Source organism: Glycine soja, chromosome 14 (genome assembly GCF_004193775.1).
Source record: "Glycine soja cultivar W05 chromosome 14, ASM419377v2, whole genome shotgun sequence".
Taxonomy (NCBI): Eukaryota; Viridiplantae; Streptophyta; class Magnoliopsida; order Fabales; family Fabaceae; genus Glycine; species Glycine soja.
The window spans coordinates 28,677,164-28,693,890 of record NC_041015.1 but is presented as its reverse complement, the minus strand read 5'-3'; the positions used below and the strand labels follow the sequence as shown (position 1 = coordinate 28,693,890).

The 16,727-nt window shown below is 33.3% G+C and overlaps 2 protein-coding genes across 6 annotated transcripts; both read left to right on the top strand.

Annotated features, from left to right (window-relative positions):
- The first annotated feature begins 366 nt into the window (after positions 1-366).
- Positions 367-7,377, top strand: LOC114383230. Of its 4 annotated transcripts, none has more exons than XR_003660430.1 (7): positions 367-549; positions 867-1,240; positions 1,370-1,524; positions 5,071-5,130; positions 5,360-5,406; positions 6,230-6,789; positions 7,056-7,094. XR_003660430.1 is itself a non-coding variant. In XM_028342854.1 (7 exons), exons 2-7 carry the CDS (start codon positions 1,191-1,193, stop codon positions 7,138-7,140), a joined length of 498 nt encoding a protein of 165 aa, XP_028198655.1. In that variant the 5' UTR covers positions 367-549; positions 867-1,190; the 3' UTR covers positions 7,141-7,377. The 4 variants fall into 4 exon arrangements, 1 of the variants encoding a protein (XP_028198655.1); XR_003660432.1 differs by lacking the exon at positions 7,056-7,094 and having other exon boundaries at positions 6,230-6,581; positions 6,689-6,789; XR_003660431.1 differs by lacking the exon at positions 7,056-7,094 and having other exon boundaries at positions 6,230-6,596; positions 6,689-6,789.
- A 4,352-nt stretch (positions 7,378-11,729) lies between these two features.
- LOC114383729 (cyclin-A1-4-like) lies at positions 11,730-16,513 on the top strand. 2 transcript variants are annotated; one of them, XM_028343464.1, is made up of 12 exons: positions 11,730-12,100; positions 13,285-13,526; positions 13,602-13,678; positions 13,824-13,963; positions 14,140-14,232; positions 14,474-14,607; positions 14,722-14,797; positions 14,894-14,970; positions 15,085-15,121; positions 15,475-15,624; positions 15,721-15,855; positions 15,946-16,513. In XM_028343464.1, the coding sequence occupies exons 1-12, from the start codon at positions 11,888-11,890 to the stop codon at positions 16,009-16,011; spliced, it is 1,440 nt and encodes a 479-aa protein (XP_028199265.1). In that variant the 5' UTR covers positions 11,730-11,887; the 3' UTR covers positions 16,012-16,513. The 2 variants fall into 2 exon arrangements, with proteins under 2 accessions (XP_028199265.1, XP_028199264.1); XM_028343463.1 differs by having other exon boundaries at positions 13,285-13,678.
- Positions 16,514-16,727: the final 214 nt, after the last annotated feature.

Genomic DNA, 16,727 nt, shown 5'->3' with positions numbered 1-16,727 from the left:
GAACTTGAAACGTAGCTTGAGTATTCCATTACTAAATACAAATTGGAAAAAAATAAAAATAAAAATAAATTTTATAATTTGTATTACTTTATTTATTTAAATTGCTTTTTTAAATATAAGAAAAGGTAGAACATTAATATTATAGAGGAATAACCACAAGCTTGGTTTTAGATTGATTTCTCTGTTGTTTTCTTGGAACCTTTGTAATATTTTATATTTGTTGTGGATTATAGTGTTACATTTGTAACTAAATTTAAATAATATTTAAGTAATTTTTTTTAAAAAAATAATTTCAATAAAAATAATAATTAATCATCATAATATATTATACCATAAGTTTCGTGCGAATCGAATGTTTCCTTCCTCACAAACGAGCACCAAACATATTCACAAAAACGAAATCAAATTTTAAAACAGAAAAGAATTCGCCATGTTCCCAGTAATTTTCATTTCCACGTTCTCGTTCTCGCAACTCTTCTCACCTCCACAAGAACCACGAGCTTTTGTTTCCACCACCGCTATAATGAAGTTCTAATGGCTTCTTCTCAGGTTTGACTCTTTTTTTTTTTGAATTTGGCTCTACGAATTTGGTTCCATTGGATTTAATTAATTTCATTTTTTTTTTTTTTGCATTTTAGTTCTTCGAGTCTGATTCTCGTGCATAGGTGATGTAGTTGCTCGGTTCAAACTGTTATGTTTCTTTTGATTTCTCCCTTTGTTTTCTTTCGAAACCCTAGATTGTTCTTACTTGCTGTTAGGGGGTTGGAAGCAGAGTTGGTAATGTTCTTTGCTCAATCTTAGATTGGAAGCAGAGTTGTAACTAATGTAGTACCAGTAGGCATTCATATATATCCTTTGTAGTGCAGATGTAATGCAAGTGTTTCACACCTACTTCACATTAAGCTTTTATGGTATGCTTAACTCATGATAAGGCTACCGTTGCCCTCTACATCCAGATGTGTTGGAAGAGGAACTTGAATTTCAGCATGCTGACATGCAGAGGCTCGTGGCAGACAACAGAAGGTTGATAGATGACCGAATAGCATTGCAGCGAGACCTTGAAGAATGAAGTAATTCAACTGCGAGCCGAGGTTCAGAAACTTAATAGTCTCAAACAAGATCTGACAGCAAATGTTCAGACACTTACTCAAGATCTTTCAAGGTTACAAGCAGAGAATCAGCAAATTCCTATGATGAGGGTTGAGATTGATGGCCTGCACCAAGAGCTAATGCGTGCCAGGTGCTTGGCTCAATTGCTGACAGGGTTTCCATTTTCTATTGTCAAGCTCTTTTGCGATAGCCTGATAGGCATTTCCGCATTTGTACAGTTAAACACTTAAACTGATAATGATTCTTTTTTGTTTTCTAGAGCCATGGTGGATTATGAAAAGAAGGCAAACATAGAGTTCATGGAACAGAGGCAGTCAATGCAGAAAAATTTGGTTTCCATGGCCCGGAAAGTTGAGAAATTACGTGCCGAGCTTGCTAGTGCTGATGGAAGGCACTGGGGTGTTGGTATGGCAGGTATGACTTGTTTGGTGTATTGTTCTTTTGCAAAAAAATTTATCCTTTAGATAACTGCTTGTGCTATCTAAGATTGATAAATAATAACTATGACGGACTAATCTTTATTTATGCATCATGGCCTGAAAGTTGAATTCAGTAATCATTATTGAAAAGTCAGTTTGACCCATTCAGTAATCTTTTTTTGTCCATTTTTTCATGTAGTTGTTTTGGCAACAATTAAGCCTACAATTATAGAGGCCTCCATTGATCCTTAGTCGAAATAATATTTAAGCCACCTTAATTTGTTTGTCAAACCTTAGAAGAAAAAAAAGTTTTCATATAACAAAGTGTAACCAATAAACCAAATATTATCATGAAGATCAATAATGCCAATTTAGACTAAGAACACGTTAACAGATAGGCCTTTGTTTACAACCTCCACTTTGTCCCTATTGGTTTATCTATTTTGCTCAGTATTTCCTGTACAACTTTGACTTCTCACTTTCTTGTCAATTTCATTTCAAAGCTACAATATGAACAGCCCATGTGAATGGAGCCTCTCATTTGTTTATTTTAAACTTCTAATTTAGAGAAATGAAAGTGGGGTCCACCTTTCTTTAATTTGGAATAAAGGGAGTTCTCTTGTGCTAGACCTGAATTCTCTTTTTCAATTTTATTTATTCAATTCTTTAATTTCATTTAAAGTAAAGGTTGGTGTCTCTAGTTATCCTTTTATGATAACCACGTGAATTATGTTTCACATGTTTCTATGCAACACCAATTTTAGCAAAGCCAAATTTTACAAAGATGGGTTTATTTAATTAGCTTTCTATATATAAAAAAAAAAAAAGTTTTTTTTTATATTTATGACGGTCATAAAAAACCATTTTAGTATGTATAACGATGGCAATTTCGTAAATATTGTGAACATTTCAAAGGCAGTTTCGCAAAAACCGTCTTTGAATGCGGGCCATTTTAATTTTTAACCCCTCGCGTTCGTTCCTCTTCTTTCCACAAATGTCGCGTTCCTCTCTCCACAAATCTCGTGTCTGTTCCTCTCTCCACTCGCTCACTATCTTCTCCTCCTCTCTCCTCTTCCCATTACCCTTTCTCCACCTTCTCCTTGGAACCGCAAAAAACCCTCTCCTCCAATGGAACCGCAAAAAACCCTAACCCCCAAAAAACCCAAACCTTTGTCGCGATGAAATCTCCACCCCATTGCTCCCCTTCTTCACTTAGTTCAGACTCGTGCGCGTTATGATTACGCGCACTTGGCTCGTTACCTTGTATTTTCTCTGCCGCGTGACTATTCTGGCTCGAAGCCGTCGTCTCCGCCGCCTCCTTCCAGCTCCAACTGGGATTTCCTTCCAGCTCCACCTGGGATTGCCAGCACAACGCTCACAACTTTTCATTCATTCGTCAAAGTCGGAAGTGAATTTGATGTTTGAAAAAGTAAAGGCGTTTTACATTCTGATCTGATCCCATACTTGTTCTTCGAAACGAAGCAACATTTTTTTTCTGTTTCAACTAGCAGGGAGATTTCGATTATTGCATTTCAATTAATGTTTTGGTTGCTTTTGGTTTTAAATTAAGTGATGGAGGAAAGCTCTTCAACCTTGTCGCGTACTCAGAGACACGCAACGGCTTCTTTGTTTGCTCTCGCACTTCACCACTCTCAAATTCATCAAACTCGCATCTCTGGAATTGCAAGTCGCTTGTTAAAATATAAGGCTAAAAGGATGGTTGTTTCATTCCAGTTCTTGACATTGCTGTCAGAGGAAGGTGATGCAACTACTCCTGAAGGATTGGATAAAGAAACTGCGTTGACCAAAGCTATTGATGCCTCGGCTTTGAGCATGAATAACACTACTCCTATTTCCGATTCTCCAAGTTGGGGCCATGGGCAGAAAACTAGAAGCCAAGATGACGTGTGTGAAATTATGGAGAGCTTAGCTTTGCTGCCAGGTGACCTTCTACTTAATGATGTGTGAATCTTCACAGAAAAAAGTTTTCTCTACTTAATGATGTGGTCCAGATAGTTCGTGATGTATGTCTCTTGTGGTTTGGTGATTTTAACAAAATAGTTTTTGGGAAGCTCTTTGTTGCACAAAGTTTACCTTCATTGTGATATTTTGCAGGAAGCAATGGAGTCTGTGGTTGCTTTTTCTGTAATGAATTCAGTGAGTAAAGAAGGTGCCAAGGAAGAAGAATCTGTAGGTTCTGAAACCAGCTGAGATAAATGGAAGCGTGGAGGTATCATAGGAGTAGCTGCTGTAACTGGAGGAACCATAATGATTATAACTGGTGGTATATATCTGCTACTTCATCTCTAACTTACAAGTAGATTTATCTAACCCAAGGATGAGATAATATCGATATCTTAAGAAGTATTGAAATGCTTTGACAGGCTTGGCTGCCCCGGCTATTGCGCATGGATTGGGTGTTTTGGCTCCTACACTAGGCGGCATTGTTCCTACCATTGGTGGTGGATTTGCTGCTGCAGCAACTGCTACAGGATCTGTTGTTGGATCTGTGGCTGTTGCTGCATCATTTGGAGGTGTGGAGGAGTAAATTTGGGTTATATACGTTGTGAAAGCATTCATTATCAATAGAACAACTAGAAATATATACATAAACCTAAATATATATTTGTGGCGAGTGGGACTTTGACAGTTATTCAATATATGGGTTAATGCTCAATTACCTGCTTCTTTTGTAATTCAGCTGCTGGAGCTGGCCTTACTGGGAGTAAGATGGCTAAAAGAATTGGAAGTCTTAAGGAATTTGAGTTAAAAGGTGTTGGAGGCATTAATGAAGGCGTAAGTTCCAAAATGTCATTACATTATATTCATTTCTTTGGACTATTATGAGTTTCGGGGGTTTGGATGAAGCAAGGTCACTTACACTTGGTAGGTTCACTAGGAGGCACTGTGTATTGTGCATGACTTGATGATATGAACCCAAAAGGATCTTATTATGCTTAATTGTAACCTACCCTAATATGATCGTGGAAATTTGAAGTGAAACCTCCCATTTATATTTTCATCACCTAGCAGTTAGAATATCCATTTCTGGGCTTGCATTTAAGGAGAAAGATTTCGAAGAACCTTGGGAAGTCTCGATGATAAGATGGGGAGGTATGAAAAAAATATTCCCAACAACTAGATTTTTTTTGCTTTAATGTATAGTATAAATGTGCTCTTCTGTGACAAAAATGCAGTTTTCCTTGTATCTTTGAATTCCTCTTTGTGGCATTAGTTTTCTTGTGTAATAAAAACTATAAAGCTAGCAAAGATTTCATATCTACATATTGATACAAATGAATTCCAAATTCAAATCTGTTGATTGGAATGTGGACATCAAAGTTTGGGTAGTTGTTATGTCGTTTAATTTGTCTTCACCATGGAAAGTATAAATAATTTTAAGGTGGGGTTTCTCTTGAATATTTGTTTTTGCTGGGGACAAAAATATGGTGCTTAGTATCCAGTTGTACGTCATCTATTTATGACCATTTAATTTTTTTTACATTATATTTAGCTTGGTTTGTCCTCTTTGTTGAAGCAGATCAGACAAGACTGGTAAGGTGCTTGCTGAAGTGTTGTTGCACAGCTTACAAGGAAACAGGTGACACCATCTAATATTATTGCAAAAGGTTGACAATAATGTTGCCTCATTGTATAATCCAATATATTTGGTAGCTTTCTATTTATGAATGTGGATTTGAATGTGCTGATAGATTTTTTGGAAACTAGAAAAACAGACAGTGTGCTAAACTCTTTTATTATATCATTCTCAGAAAGCTAAATACCTTAGATTTTTATACAATTCTGAACAGTTTCATTTTGTTATGCAGGAATAAGTAGAGGGATATATGAACTAATCTGGGCTATTTGGATCATGGTAATTACTTAGTGATTCTTTTTATCCAATCCTTTTATGTGCAAAGACTGATTTACTTCACCCTGTTGATCTTTTCTTTGTTTCTATTAGAATATATTTCACCCTATGATATTGTTGTTTGTAAGGCTTATCTGATTATATATCTAATTTTTCCCCATTTTCTTTCATAAGCCCTCTATTTGTACTTTCGTGTAGTACCATTAATCATGTGACTAAGTAAAAAGGTATTAGAGCAAACATGTGTTCAGAGCCTTATGAAAATTCGTATAGTGTATATATATTCATTTTGGGTACTCCATTGTATTTGTATCTGTGCACACTTTAAGTAAAATCTTGTCTTTTTGTCTCTATGGGAGCTTCTCATTTATGTAGTATTCTAATGTTCTCACTCAACCCGCACTTATAAAAGGTCACCATGGGTTACCTATCAAGGTGAAACACTAATTTTAGTTAGAGAAGAACATTACAACCTAAAGAATAACACTTAAGTTTTATATTATCCTAAATAAAATACAAGAAGAGACGAAAGGAGAAAATTGGGGCCTTTGGGATAGGGAGGTGCAGACCCTCAAAGTTACGCAAGTTAGGCTGTTGTTAAGGTGACAATTCCCTTTTTTTTCTGACAAGATACTAGGTTCCTATCACTCTAGCTTGTTCACTTCTTTGTGTGTATGTGTGCTTTAAGTGAAATCTTGCCTTGTTGTTTGTAAGGCTGCTCTATTTGGTCTGTTTTGTGTAAATTTTTTATCCTTCATTTCTTATATTAATCTATTCAAATTTGTGTGGGTAAAGTAGCTTTCTTTGCTTTAATTCTTGTTCCCAGAACAATTGGAGACTTTGAGATACAGATATGGTACGGAAGGCTATTCTGCGTAAAGCAGGCCGTTTATATAAGAATTGGCGCTCCAGGCTTCATGGTCATTACTTAAAGTTTGAAACAAAGGAGGAGGCCTTGAAGCATGTCCCTGATGATTATTAGCTTTATCTGATGTTCAGGGAGACTGTTGCTCCAGTGCCCCAATTTGGAAAATGTGCATGCATCTGGTTGTTAGGATATGTTAATAGGGGCCATCCAAAGTCAGAGCAATTAATTCTCCAGATAAATTTTTCCACAATAAGTTAATTTGCTGAGATGTATGCTTCATGAATCGATATTGGATCTGAAGCAATAGATGGTGCTATAAATTGCAGTTTGTGAATAAGCTTATTTACTTTTACCTAAATTAAATGGTTTGATTCCAGGCCTCTTCGGTTCTGATATATGTTCTTAATGTGTATGAAGGTCCGCTATGCTTCTGCTGATATGGAAAACCATTCACAATCTAAACGTCTACCTGATGGCTCCAAAAGGATTCGGGTTCCACATTTACTTATGAGGAAGAGGTACTATAGCATGTTTTACTATACAACTTTTCTTGGCTTGTGTGTTAAAAGCACTAGGAGGCTATTTATTTGTGTTAGGCATACAGTAAGTAAGCTTTTACATCAATAATACACAAGGATCATATACTTGTTAAGTGAATTGGTGTTTGTTTCAACCCCCTTAGAAAAGAAGATTTTGGTTTAGAAATAGCATAGTTTTCTTAAGTCGTTCTATGTTTTGCATTGTTATATGCACTGATTTTATTTTCAATTTTGTTTATTTGCAGTTCCCTGAACCTGAAAAAAAACGGAGAAGGATCGAGAGACAGCTTTGTAATGTGCTTCTGGATGCTTCCACATTTTTTTTATTGAACTCTTAATTTATATAAAATCCATTTCTTTTTTAATCTTTATCAATCAATTGAAGTGATCTGCTAGGAATATTAGTGCAGGATATATTTATGTTTTTATTGGGTTCAGAGTCATCACTACTCTACTTATGGTTTTGATAGTCGGTCCTCCAATTGGGTAAAGGGGATGGTTGTGAGATTCTCAACAGTTATTGTTGATATTCCTTAATATGAATCACTAACTCATTACGTGCGTTAACATTAGATTATCCAGGAGTAGATTACAGGTTAAATGAGCTAGAGTCATAACATTGGCGTCTAAATGTAATGTAAAATGAGTAGAGTATTGGTATTATTTTAGATAGATTAGGGAGTAAAAAAGCTAGTCTGAGTGCTTGATTAATATTATTATTTATAATATTGGTATTTTGATAAGTTTTTGAAGGTGATGGATATAATGATTCAGAGTCTTTGAAGGTGATCAATAGCATGATTTTAGAGCCTTTGAAGGTAGTGAATACCACGATTAAAATCATGTCTTCAAACTAAATAAGAGATATGTAAATTTTTAGGAGTTTTTAGTGGCTTTGGTTTTTTTCGATACCAGGGAAAAACCACGAAACAAAACTTAGGGAGCCTTAAGGCATTACAACATTGTCGTGAGGACCGTCTTAGAATGTAACACATTTTAAGACTTTACATTCTAAGACGGTTGCGTGTATAGGACCGATCGCACATTTTAAGACGGTCTAAAAATCGTCGTTGTAGACGCGTTTATTTCTACGTTGTCGTGTAGTGTGCTAACGAAAAAAAATACAATGTCAAATTATTAACATATTTAAATTTTGTTCAAAATTTACAATTTTTTTAAAAATATATTATTCATAGTGACTAGTGACTCCTGATGTAAATCATATTTATCCAAGCACAGTCCATTAACATCATCCCTATTTAAAATTTGTTCATCTTGGTTTACTATTGTTAATTGCTTGTGTATATTTGTCCTCTTGTATCACCCAACTCATTGAGTTGATATGGTTAAAATTCATCTTCACAATTATCTGCCATGGCATAAATGGCTTGACTTTAACCATGTTATATCAATTTTTCTTGTCACTATCTCGTACATAATAAACCAACTTGAGAAACTAAGACAAATGAATCATTAGTGTAATACAACCTTGTCATAGCTATGCTAAAATATCCATATTCATATTTCTTGTGTCCTCTACTCCAATCACACTTAAATAATATGGCCAAGTTATTTTCTAAATATGACACTTCAAAAATATTTCTAATTATCCCATTAAACTCCCGCCCTCTCATCTCTTCCCCTAAAGAAAAGATTGTTTGCACATACGACATAACACCTAATCTTTGAATCTTGACTTGTGCACCTAGAAAAAAAGTAAATTCTAAGAAATCGTTTATGCCTTTTAAATATCCACATTATTTTACAAATAAAATAAACATCATTAACCATAAATAATCACAATTAACCCAACCTGACAAAAAAATTACTCAAATACTATAACCTATCGATTAATTGAAAACAATTCAAATAAAATCCTCTTCTTCAAAGCTATTAATGTTGTTGACAACTAATAATTCTTTTCTTAATGACAATAAAGATATCATAAAATGTATGTTTTTCTCAACAAATTTAAAGTTGTTAAGATAAAAGTAATAACCTTATTTCTTGTAGTGTTTATTTAGGTGTATTGGAAGTCAAACATCAATTATAAGGATCTACACGATTCTAATCGTATTTTGCATGTACTCTAATAATAGTATTTTCTTAATCTTTTATAAAAATAAAAAATATATGCATTTTTTTCTTAAAAGAAATATATTTAATAAGAAAGTTAATAAAAATATGATGTAAGAAAATTTAAAATGGTTCCTTTTTATTTCATTGACTGGGTTTACTTATTTACCACGGTGTTATTTAATATATAAGATATTAATTGTACTTATTTTTTTTAATTTATATTTTTCCTAAAAATGCATATTCATAGTCCATAAAAGTAATACAACTTCATATTTTATGAGTATTTACATATTTATGTTGAGTTTTTTTGTTTAACTTTAGTTAAACAAAAATATTTTTTCATATGATAGTTATAAATCATAACAAGGAAAATATGTAACTAAATTTAAATACAATATAAATAATTTGAAATTATACTTTTTTATGAATATTTAACTAAATTCTATTTATATTGAGTATTTAAATATATGTATTTTCTTAAATATTATTCTAGATAAATTATATTTTTTTATAAAAAAAATATATAAATTAGTAAAATAAAAAAATTAAAACAAAAAAACCAGTTAAATTTAAAATAAATTGTAAGGAAAAAATAGAAAAACAATTTAAAAAATAAAAAATTTAAAAGAAATAAAAAAAAATAAATAGAAAACTCAATTTTGAAAAAACGATTTCTAAACTGAGTTAAAAAAAACTGAGTTTAGAAATTGGTTTCCCAATAACCGATTTTTAAACTATCTAAAAAAAAACATAAATACACACTTCGAAAATCGATTCATGGGAAACAAATTTCTAAGGTGAATTTTAAAAAAATGTTAAAAATGAGAAATCAATTCAGGAGAATCGATCTCTCACCTTATACAATATTTTGTATCATTCGTATAAATATTTTTTTTCACTTATATTATTTGGATAAATATTTATTTTAACTATTAAAAAATACTACATTATTTTTGCATGCTTTCAATGTGATGCTTATTTTACCTTTTGGTAAATATTTTCCGAGTTTAATTTTGATGCACTTTAAAAATCACTCTACTCTAAGTATGACTTTTAAAGAAATTATAACAAAAATCTTATCCGTCTTTTCATACAGGAAGTCAAAGTCCTAATTGTGGTAGTAAAAAAGATGACAATATGAATTCTTATATACTGCAGGAACATCATCTATCTTTATACAAACAAGGCCCTGACATTGTTGCGAAATGTCTAAAAAGTCCCTATTTTGCTGACATGTCACAATATTATGCAATGTACTTCTCGCCCAAAAATGTCAACATCACGCTATATATATATTTTTTGTCTTTTTTTTTTATTGCGCTTCTGTTTTTTATGCCTTTCTATTTTCAAAAAGGTTCTATTTCCAATGGCTTCCTATGACCGACTAGGTGTGGGGTTAGAGTGCCATTTGCAGAAGATAGACTGCTAAGTGACCAGTAACCCTAACTCCACCTCCCTTTTGTTTTTGGCCGAGAACGAGAAAGAAGGCGAAATGGAAGTTGTTGGATACTGAACGAAGAATCCAGCAAGCTGAGTACAAGTTCGTTTTCTTTGCAACTAAAAGAACAGTGAAATAACTAACCCCTAACCCGAGGTACAGGTTGTTTTGCTTTGCATAAGAAAAGTTTGTGATTTCCTTATTTGTTACCATCAACCTCAATACAACTTCCTTTTCTTTGCAGGAAAAACAAGAAGGTGAAATAAGTAAACCCCAACCCTAACTACATGTTCACTTTCTATACCAAAGTTTGCGATTTCGTAATTTGTTATTTGTTATGCTGTGATATTTTTGTTATGCTGCCATTTTCAGGTCAGATTTGCATTAGTACAGGTTCGTCGTGTGTTGCTTTATTTGTTATTTTACATTTTTTTATCTTCTTCGTGTATATATATTTCGCGATTTCCTTATTTGTTATTTCTTATGTTGCTTTTTTTATCAGCTTGATGATGCTATCGAGAAAAAACATTTTGTTAGGAAGCCATTGGTCCATTAAAAATTGGTGTAGCCTGCCATTCGTGCCAAAACCAAGTTACTTATACCGTTCCAAACTTATGTCGTTTACCTAAATATGTACCTATGAAAAATGTCAAGCTTATATTTTTTGACACATTCTTTTCAACACTTTTTAATTGGTTAAAATTGATTGAAATGAGATATTTTACTAAATATGATCAACTTATTTTTGTTAAGCTCATTAACAAGCCAAATTGGTTAATTGATATAACACTTGAGTGTTATGTATTCTATGTGTATATCACTTAAGTTATACAATATATATCATTTTTATATGAATTTTTTAAGATATGTTTAGTTTAAAATTGATACAAATTTGAAAAAAAATTATCGTAAAAAATTTATTATATTAATAAATTTCATAGATTTTTATTAACAATTTTTTAAATACAATTTAATTTAAAAGTTGAATAGAAAGTATGTAAATTATAATAAAGTAATATTTAAATAAATTAAAAAATCGAACCAAATCAAATCATAAAATATTGATTTAATTTAATTTAAATTTTATTTTAAATAAAAATTAAATGAAACTCACGTACTTTTTAAGTTTGACTCAAAAACCTTTTAATAAAAAAATTAAATCAAATCGAGTCACAAAAATATTTATTTGTTATACGGCTAGTTTGAAAACCGTTGGGACTTGCGTGAGAACCAAAATTTGAAATGGTTGGAAGCACGTGGGACAGAACCCGCTCCCAACGAATTCCGAGCGGAATCAACGGTTGAGATCTCTTCGGATTTCAAATCAACCCGTTCCCCGCCTCAAAAGCACAACAACAAACAAACCCAATTTCACCGTTTATATTATCCCGTTTCTAACTTTCATTTCACAGTGTTCATTCTGCAACAACAGAAACGAAACGACCCTCCGTTTATTCTTTTCTTTCTCTTATAAATGAAAACCACATCTCTCTGATTAATACGCACTCTCGCTCAAAGCATAATAAGGTGAGTTTGAATTTGGTTGGGAGGCTCGAAATAATGTCGTCGACGACGCAGAATCGTCGTTCGTCCTTTACTTCCTCGACAGCGTCGTCTTTGGCAAAAGCGAAACGACTTCCATCTTCGGTGTCGTTGTGGTCGTCGTCGGGGAAGGCGAAGAGGGTTACTACTCAGAACGTGGCTGTGAAGAGAGCGCCTCTCGCCAACCTCACCAATCAGAGGAACGCGTCTTCTTCTTCTTCTTCTTCTTTGGTAATCATCGTTTCGTTGTTTAATTCGGTTAATTTCTCTGCAAAAGAAAAAAAAAGCCACTGAAATTTTGGAAAAATAATAGAATTTGTGTTTTTAACTTTTCATGTGTATCAAAATCACTATATCATGATGCATTACGAAATGAATGATTGACTTTATCTTCTTTCTGTGCTTGAAAAGCAAAAAGAGAGTGTTCTTTTGTGCTAAAGGGTTTTTGTATAAGTTTCATGAATGTGAAGTTGTGAGTGGTAGTGGATAATAAGTGTATGCAGGGTTTTTAAACCCCTTGTGTGTTTCAATTTGTATTCCGTCTCTTCAGTGTGCTCGGAACAAGGTTTGTAGTTTAGTTTTGAAGCTTTTGATGCCGAGAAATCTATGATCGGTGTGAATCTTCAGCTGAATGTTTGTGTTTTGTCATTTGTGTCCTGGGTTTTTTTTTTTGAAAACTTGAAAATTTTTTATAATCACCGATAAGAATGTATTTTTTTATTTGGAGAAAAAAATGGAAAAGTGAAGAGACTGGAAAGTTTTTTTTTATAAAATTTTAAAAAATTCTTGGGAAAAGTGTGTTTTTAGTCTTTGAACTTTCAGTCAAACTTGGTTTTGGTCCTTTGTTTTCAGATTGATGGTGAATTTTGTCCCTTTTTCAATTCTGTGTTTATAAAAAATTGCCACTAGATGATAAGTTTAATTGTGAAGAGAGACTGAATTCACATATTTCAAAAGTTCGAGAACCACTTTTCCCCATTCTTTTATTAGTTTTTCTTAAATGTGAAAATTTTCCAACTCATAAGGGTCAATCTTACGAGGTTTTGATAGTTTTCACACGAGGTCCTAGTTCTAACCTCGTTATCTTCAATATTACAAAAAAACCAACAATTTAAATTTTTCTCTGCGTTTTGTTTTCTTTCCGTTGTACCAAACAGGGGTACAAATTTGAGGGTATTTTCTTGAAAACTCGAGTACAAGCTTAATTCGTTATTGATGCGAAATTTCCTCTTTTATTTTTTGATGCTATCAATATTACCATCTTCCCTCCAACTGCTACCCATATTTCTATCAATACTTTTTATTTAGTATTATTGATCGATTGCTATCACAAAAGTTTGATGCTTACCTATGTGTTGTTTGTTAAGCTTTTACTTTATCTCTGATTGTAAATTAGATGAATTCTGTAATGCAAGGTGCAAGGTGGTTCAATTAAAGTTTCCAAGACCAAGAAAGAGGCTCCTGCAAGAACCAGCATCACAAAATCAACAATTTCTTGGAACAAATTACCCGAGTTAAAATCTGTTAACTCAAGCTCAGTTGTTATTCCAAGGGCTAATTCTTTACCACGAAGGAAGGATGCTGCTCCCACAGTTGCCACATTCGCCGTGCCTGTCCATAGCAGTATCGATGTTTCTCCTAGTAAAATAGATGGAAGGTCCGTTTCTATGGATGAGACAATGTCTTGTGATTCTATCGAGAGTCCTGATGAAGTTGAATATATGGATAACAGGGATGTTTCAGATGTTCATTCAATTCAGAGAGAGATAACAAGCAATTTAAACATTTCTGATACCAAAGAGCCAGAAGGTTGTTCACTGCTGCAATTTTGCTTTGGACTAAATCACATTTAAGTTTAATAGTATGGTCAATCAAATTTTGGATTATGATATATTTAATTATACCATTCCATTTTTCAGTGCTTTCTAAGGTAGTGTTGTTGATTTGTTTGCAGGAGACGTATGTAGTAGGGAAATAATTGTTGAGTTGGAAGAAAGAGTGGACAAGATTGTCAATATTGACAATATTTACTCCGATACGCAGCTTTGTGCAACCTATGTTTGTGACATCTACAAGCACCTACGTGAATCTGAGGTTGAACTTTGTTTTTCACAGTTAAAATAATGATTTGTGTTTCTTACTTTCTACATGGGATATAATGACTTGTTCTACTTTTTATCATTACTAACTGGCGAAATGTTTGCTATACAGATGATAATTTATATTAAGTGTTCTTATCTCGGGTGTTCTTACAATTTCTGCAATTTTAGGAAAAGAAAAGGGCTTCCCCTGACTTCATGGACAGAATTCAGAAGGACATAAATGTTGGCATGCGTGCTATATTGGTTGACTGGCTTGTTGAGGTAATATTTGCTCATAATAAACATTTTTGAGTCTTGGAATTTGTGATTTGTAAAGTTAAAAAAAAAAAGATATATTGATGATCTGGTTATAATGAAAACAAAGGAGTTAGGGCTAATACATTATTCCTTTTTAATGTCTTCACTCAAATTAGAACCCATTATTACAAATTAGTCTTCACTCAAATTAGAGCTCATTATCACACCCATTTATGTATGCTAAACTTCAACTTTTCAATTGCAGGTGGCTGAGGAGTATCGTCTTGTACCTGAAACATTGTATTTGACAGTGAACTACTTAGATCGGTATCTTTCAGGGAATGCTATGAATAGGCAAAGGTTACAACTACTTGGTGTTTCATGCATGATGATTGCCTCGTAAGGAAGCATAATGTCCCTCATGTTTTCTTATCAATGGGATTCATAGTTATTTTTTCTTGCCCTCTAGGCTCTAGCATTAACAACAATTTGATTTTTGGTTCTTGTTGACAGTAAATATGAGGAGATTTGTGCTCCTCAGGTGGAAGAATTTTGTTATATAACCGACAATACTTACTTAAAAGAAGAGGTTTGCATTGAATTCTTTGGCTAAATTTTGCAGGTTTTAGTCCCTTCCTCCTATGACTTGAAGTGATCAAATGTCAGCAAAATCATTTTAATGCAGGTTTTGCAAATGGAATCTGCTGTCTTGAATTATCTTAAGTTCGAAATGACAGCTCCAACAGTTAAATGTTTCTTAAGGTAATAACCAGTTACCAATGTATGTAACTGATAAATCATAAATATGATTTTGGGAAGCTTTTGGAGTTGCACTGTTCTAATGTTCACTTTGTCGTTACTGTGATATAATTTCAGACGATTTGTTCGTGCAGCTGCTCATGATGTCCAGGAGGTATCTTTCTCGCTCTAGCTGCTCTTTTACATGGTTTATGCATGTTGCCCGTGCATCAGCACAACCATTATTTTACATTGTTGTCATTGGCTTATTTCTCATCGTACCATCAAGAATATATAAGATAGATTGACTTGTGGTTAGGTTAGTAGTATGCGACAAGCAGACCAAATGCCTCCTGGCCGTAAATCAGCCAGAAAAGAAAAGAGACTTGCTGTTTCCCCAATAAAATAGCTTTAATAAATTGAAAGGATCTGATTGTTAAGTAAATAAAATACTATTGTTTCAATGTTATTGTTGTAGATTGCATTTCTAAAATATTAGCCTTTTTTGGTTTTCTGTCCATTTCTCAGATCCCTTCACTTCAACTGGAGTACCTAACCAACTTTATTGCCGAATTATCTCTCTTGGAGTACAGTATGTTGAGTTATCCTCCATCACTGGTAGCTGCTTCTGTAATTTTCCTTGCCAGATTTATACTTTTCCCTTCAAAGAAACCATGGGTATGCTGCTAGCCACAATTTCTATACCGCATGTACCTACATTGAGGAAAAGTTTTTTGAACAATTTCATGGCTTACTTTCTGTTTTCGGCTACAGAATTCTACATTGCAGCATTACACGCTCTACCGGCCTTCTGACTTGTGTGCATGTGTAAAAGATCTCCATCGTCTTTGTTGCAGCAGCCATGATTCTAATTTACCTGCAATCAGAGATAAATACAGTCAGCATAAGGTAAATTTTCGTACAAACAAAATTGCTATGATTTGTTTTTTCCTTTTAATCAGTTTGCTTACTTCCTCCTCATACTTCACTTGTGCACAGTACAAATGTGTAGCCAAGAAGCACATCCCTCCTTCAATACCTCGAGAAGTTTTCCAGATCAACTGAACAAAGGAATTCAACGACTATCCAATAATTAGGATGCACATGCTAAGTTTTGACAAAGCTTCAGTCTCTCAATGATGCAAGGACCATTTCCTGTTAGAAGCATAGTTGGAACCAGGAAGAGGAGAGGACACATGTGCTGGTGGAGCTAGTGTGTTCTTCTATGGTTCGATGTCTATGCTCAGTTGCACACCATGAAGAGCTTGAAAAAAATGACATGATTTCCACTCGGTTCCTTCTTATTATTAAAAAGAATAAAAAACAAACTTAGCATGTGTTAGTATAATTTAGTAAAAAGCCAGAGGATTGAAGTTGAATTTTTCTTTCTTTTTTATTCTAAAAAATTGAACTTAGGTATCAATGGGTTTACAACTAGGGACTTAAATGAGTTAAGTTATTAGTAAACTATTGAGTTCGACTTGTTAAATAAATTAAATAAACAAACTAAAGCTTTGGATTTGACTCAATTATTTAAATAAGTCAAACTTAAGTTTTACAAACTGAACATTAATGGTTCGTAAATTCCATGCACATATATCATAGAAAACTGAAATTACATAAATTCCATAATATCATTCTACATATTTCTATTTGTAAATTATTATTTAATATTCAGGTCTGAAGTTGTTTTGCATCCGTGTTTCAAAGGCTCAACTTGTGCACTCATCCTAACCACAGATAAAACCTTGTCTATAGATCCCAAAATGCAAATTATATAC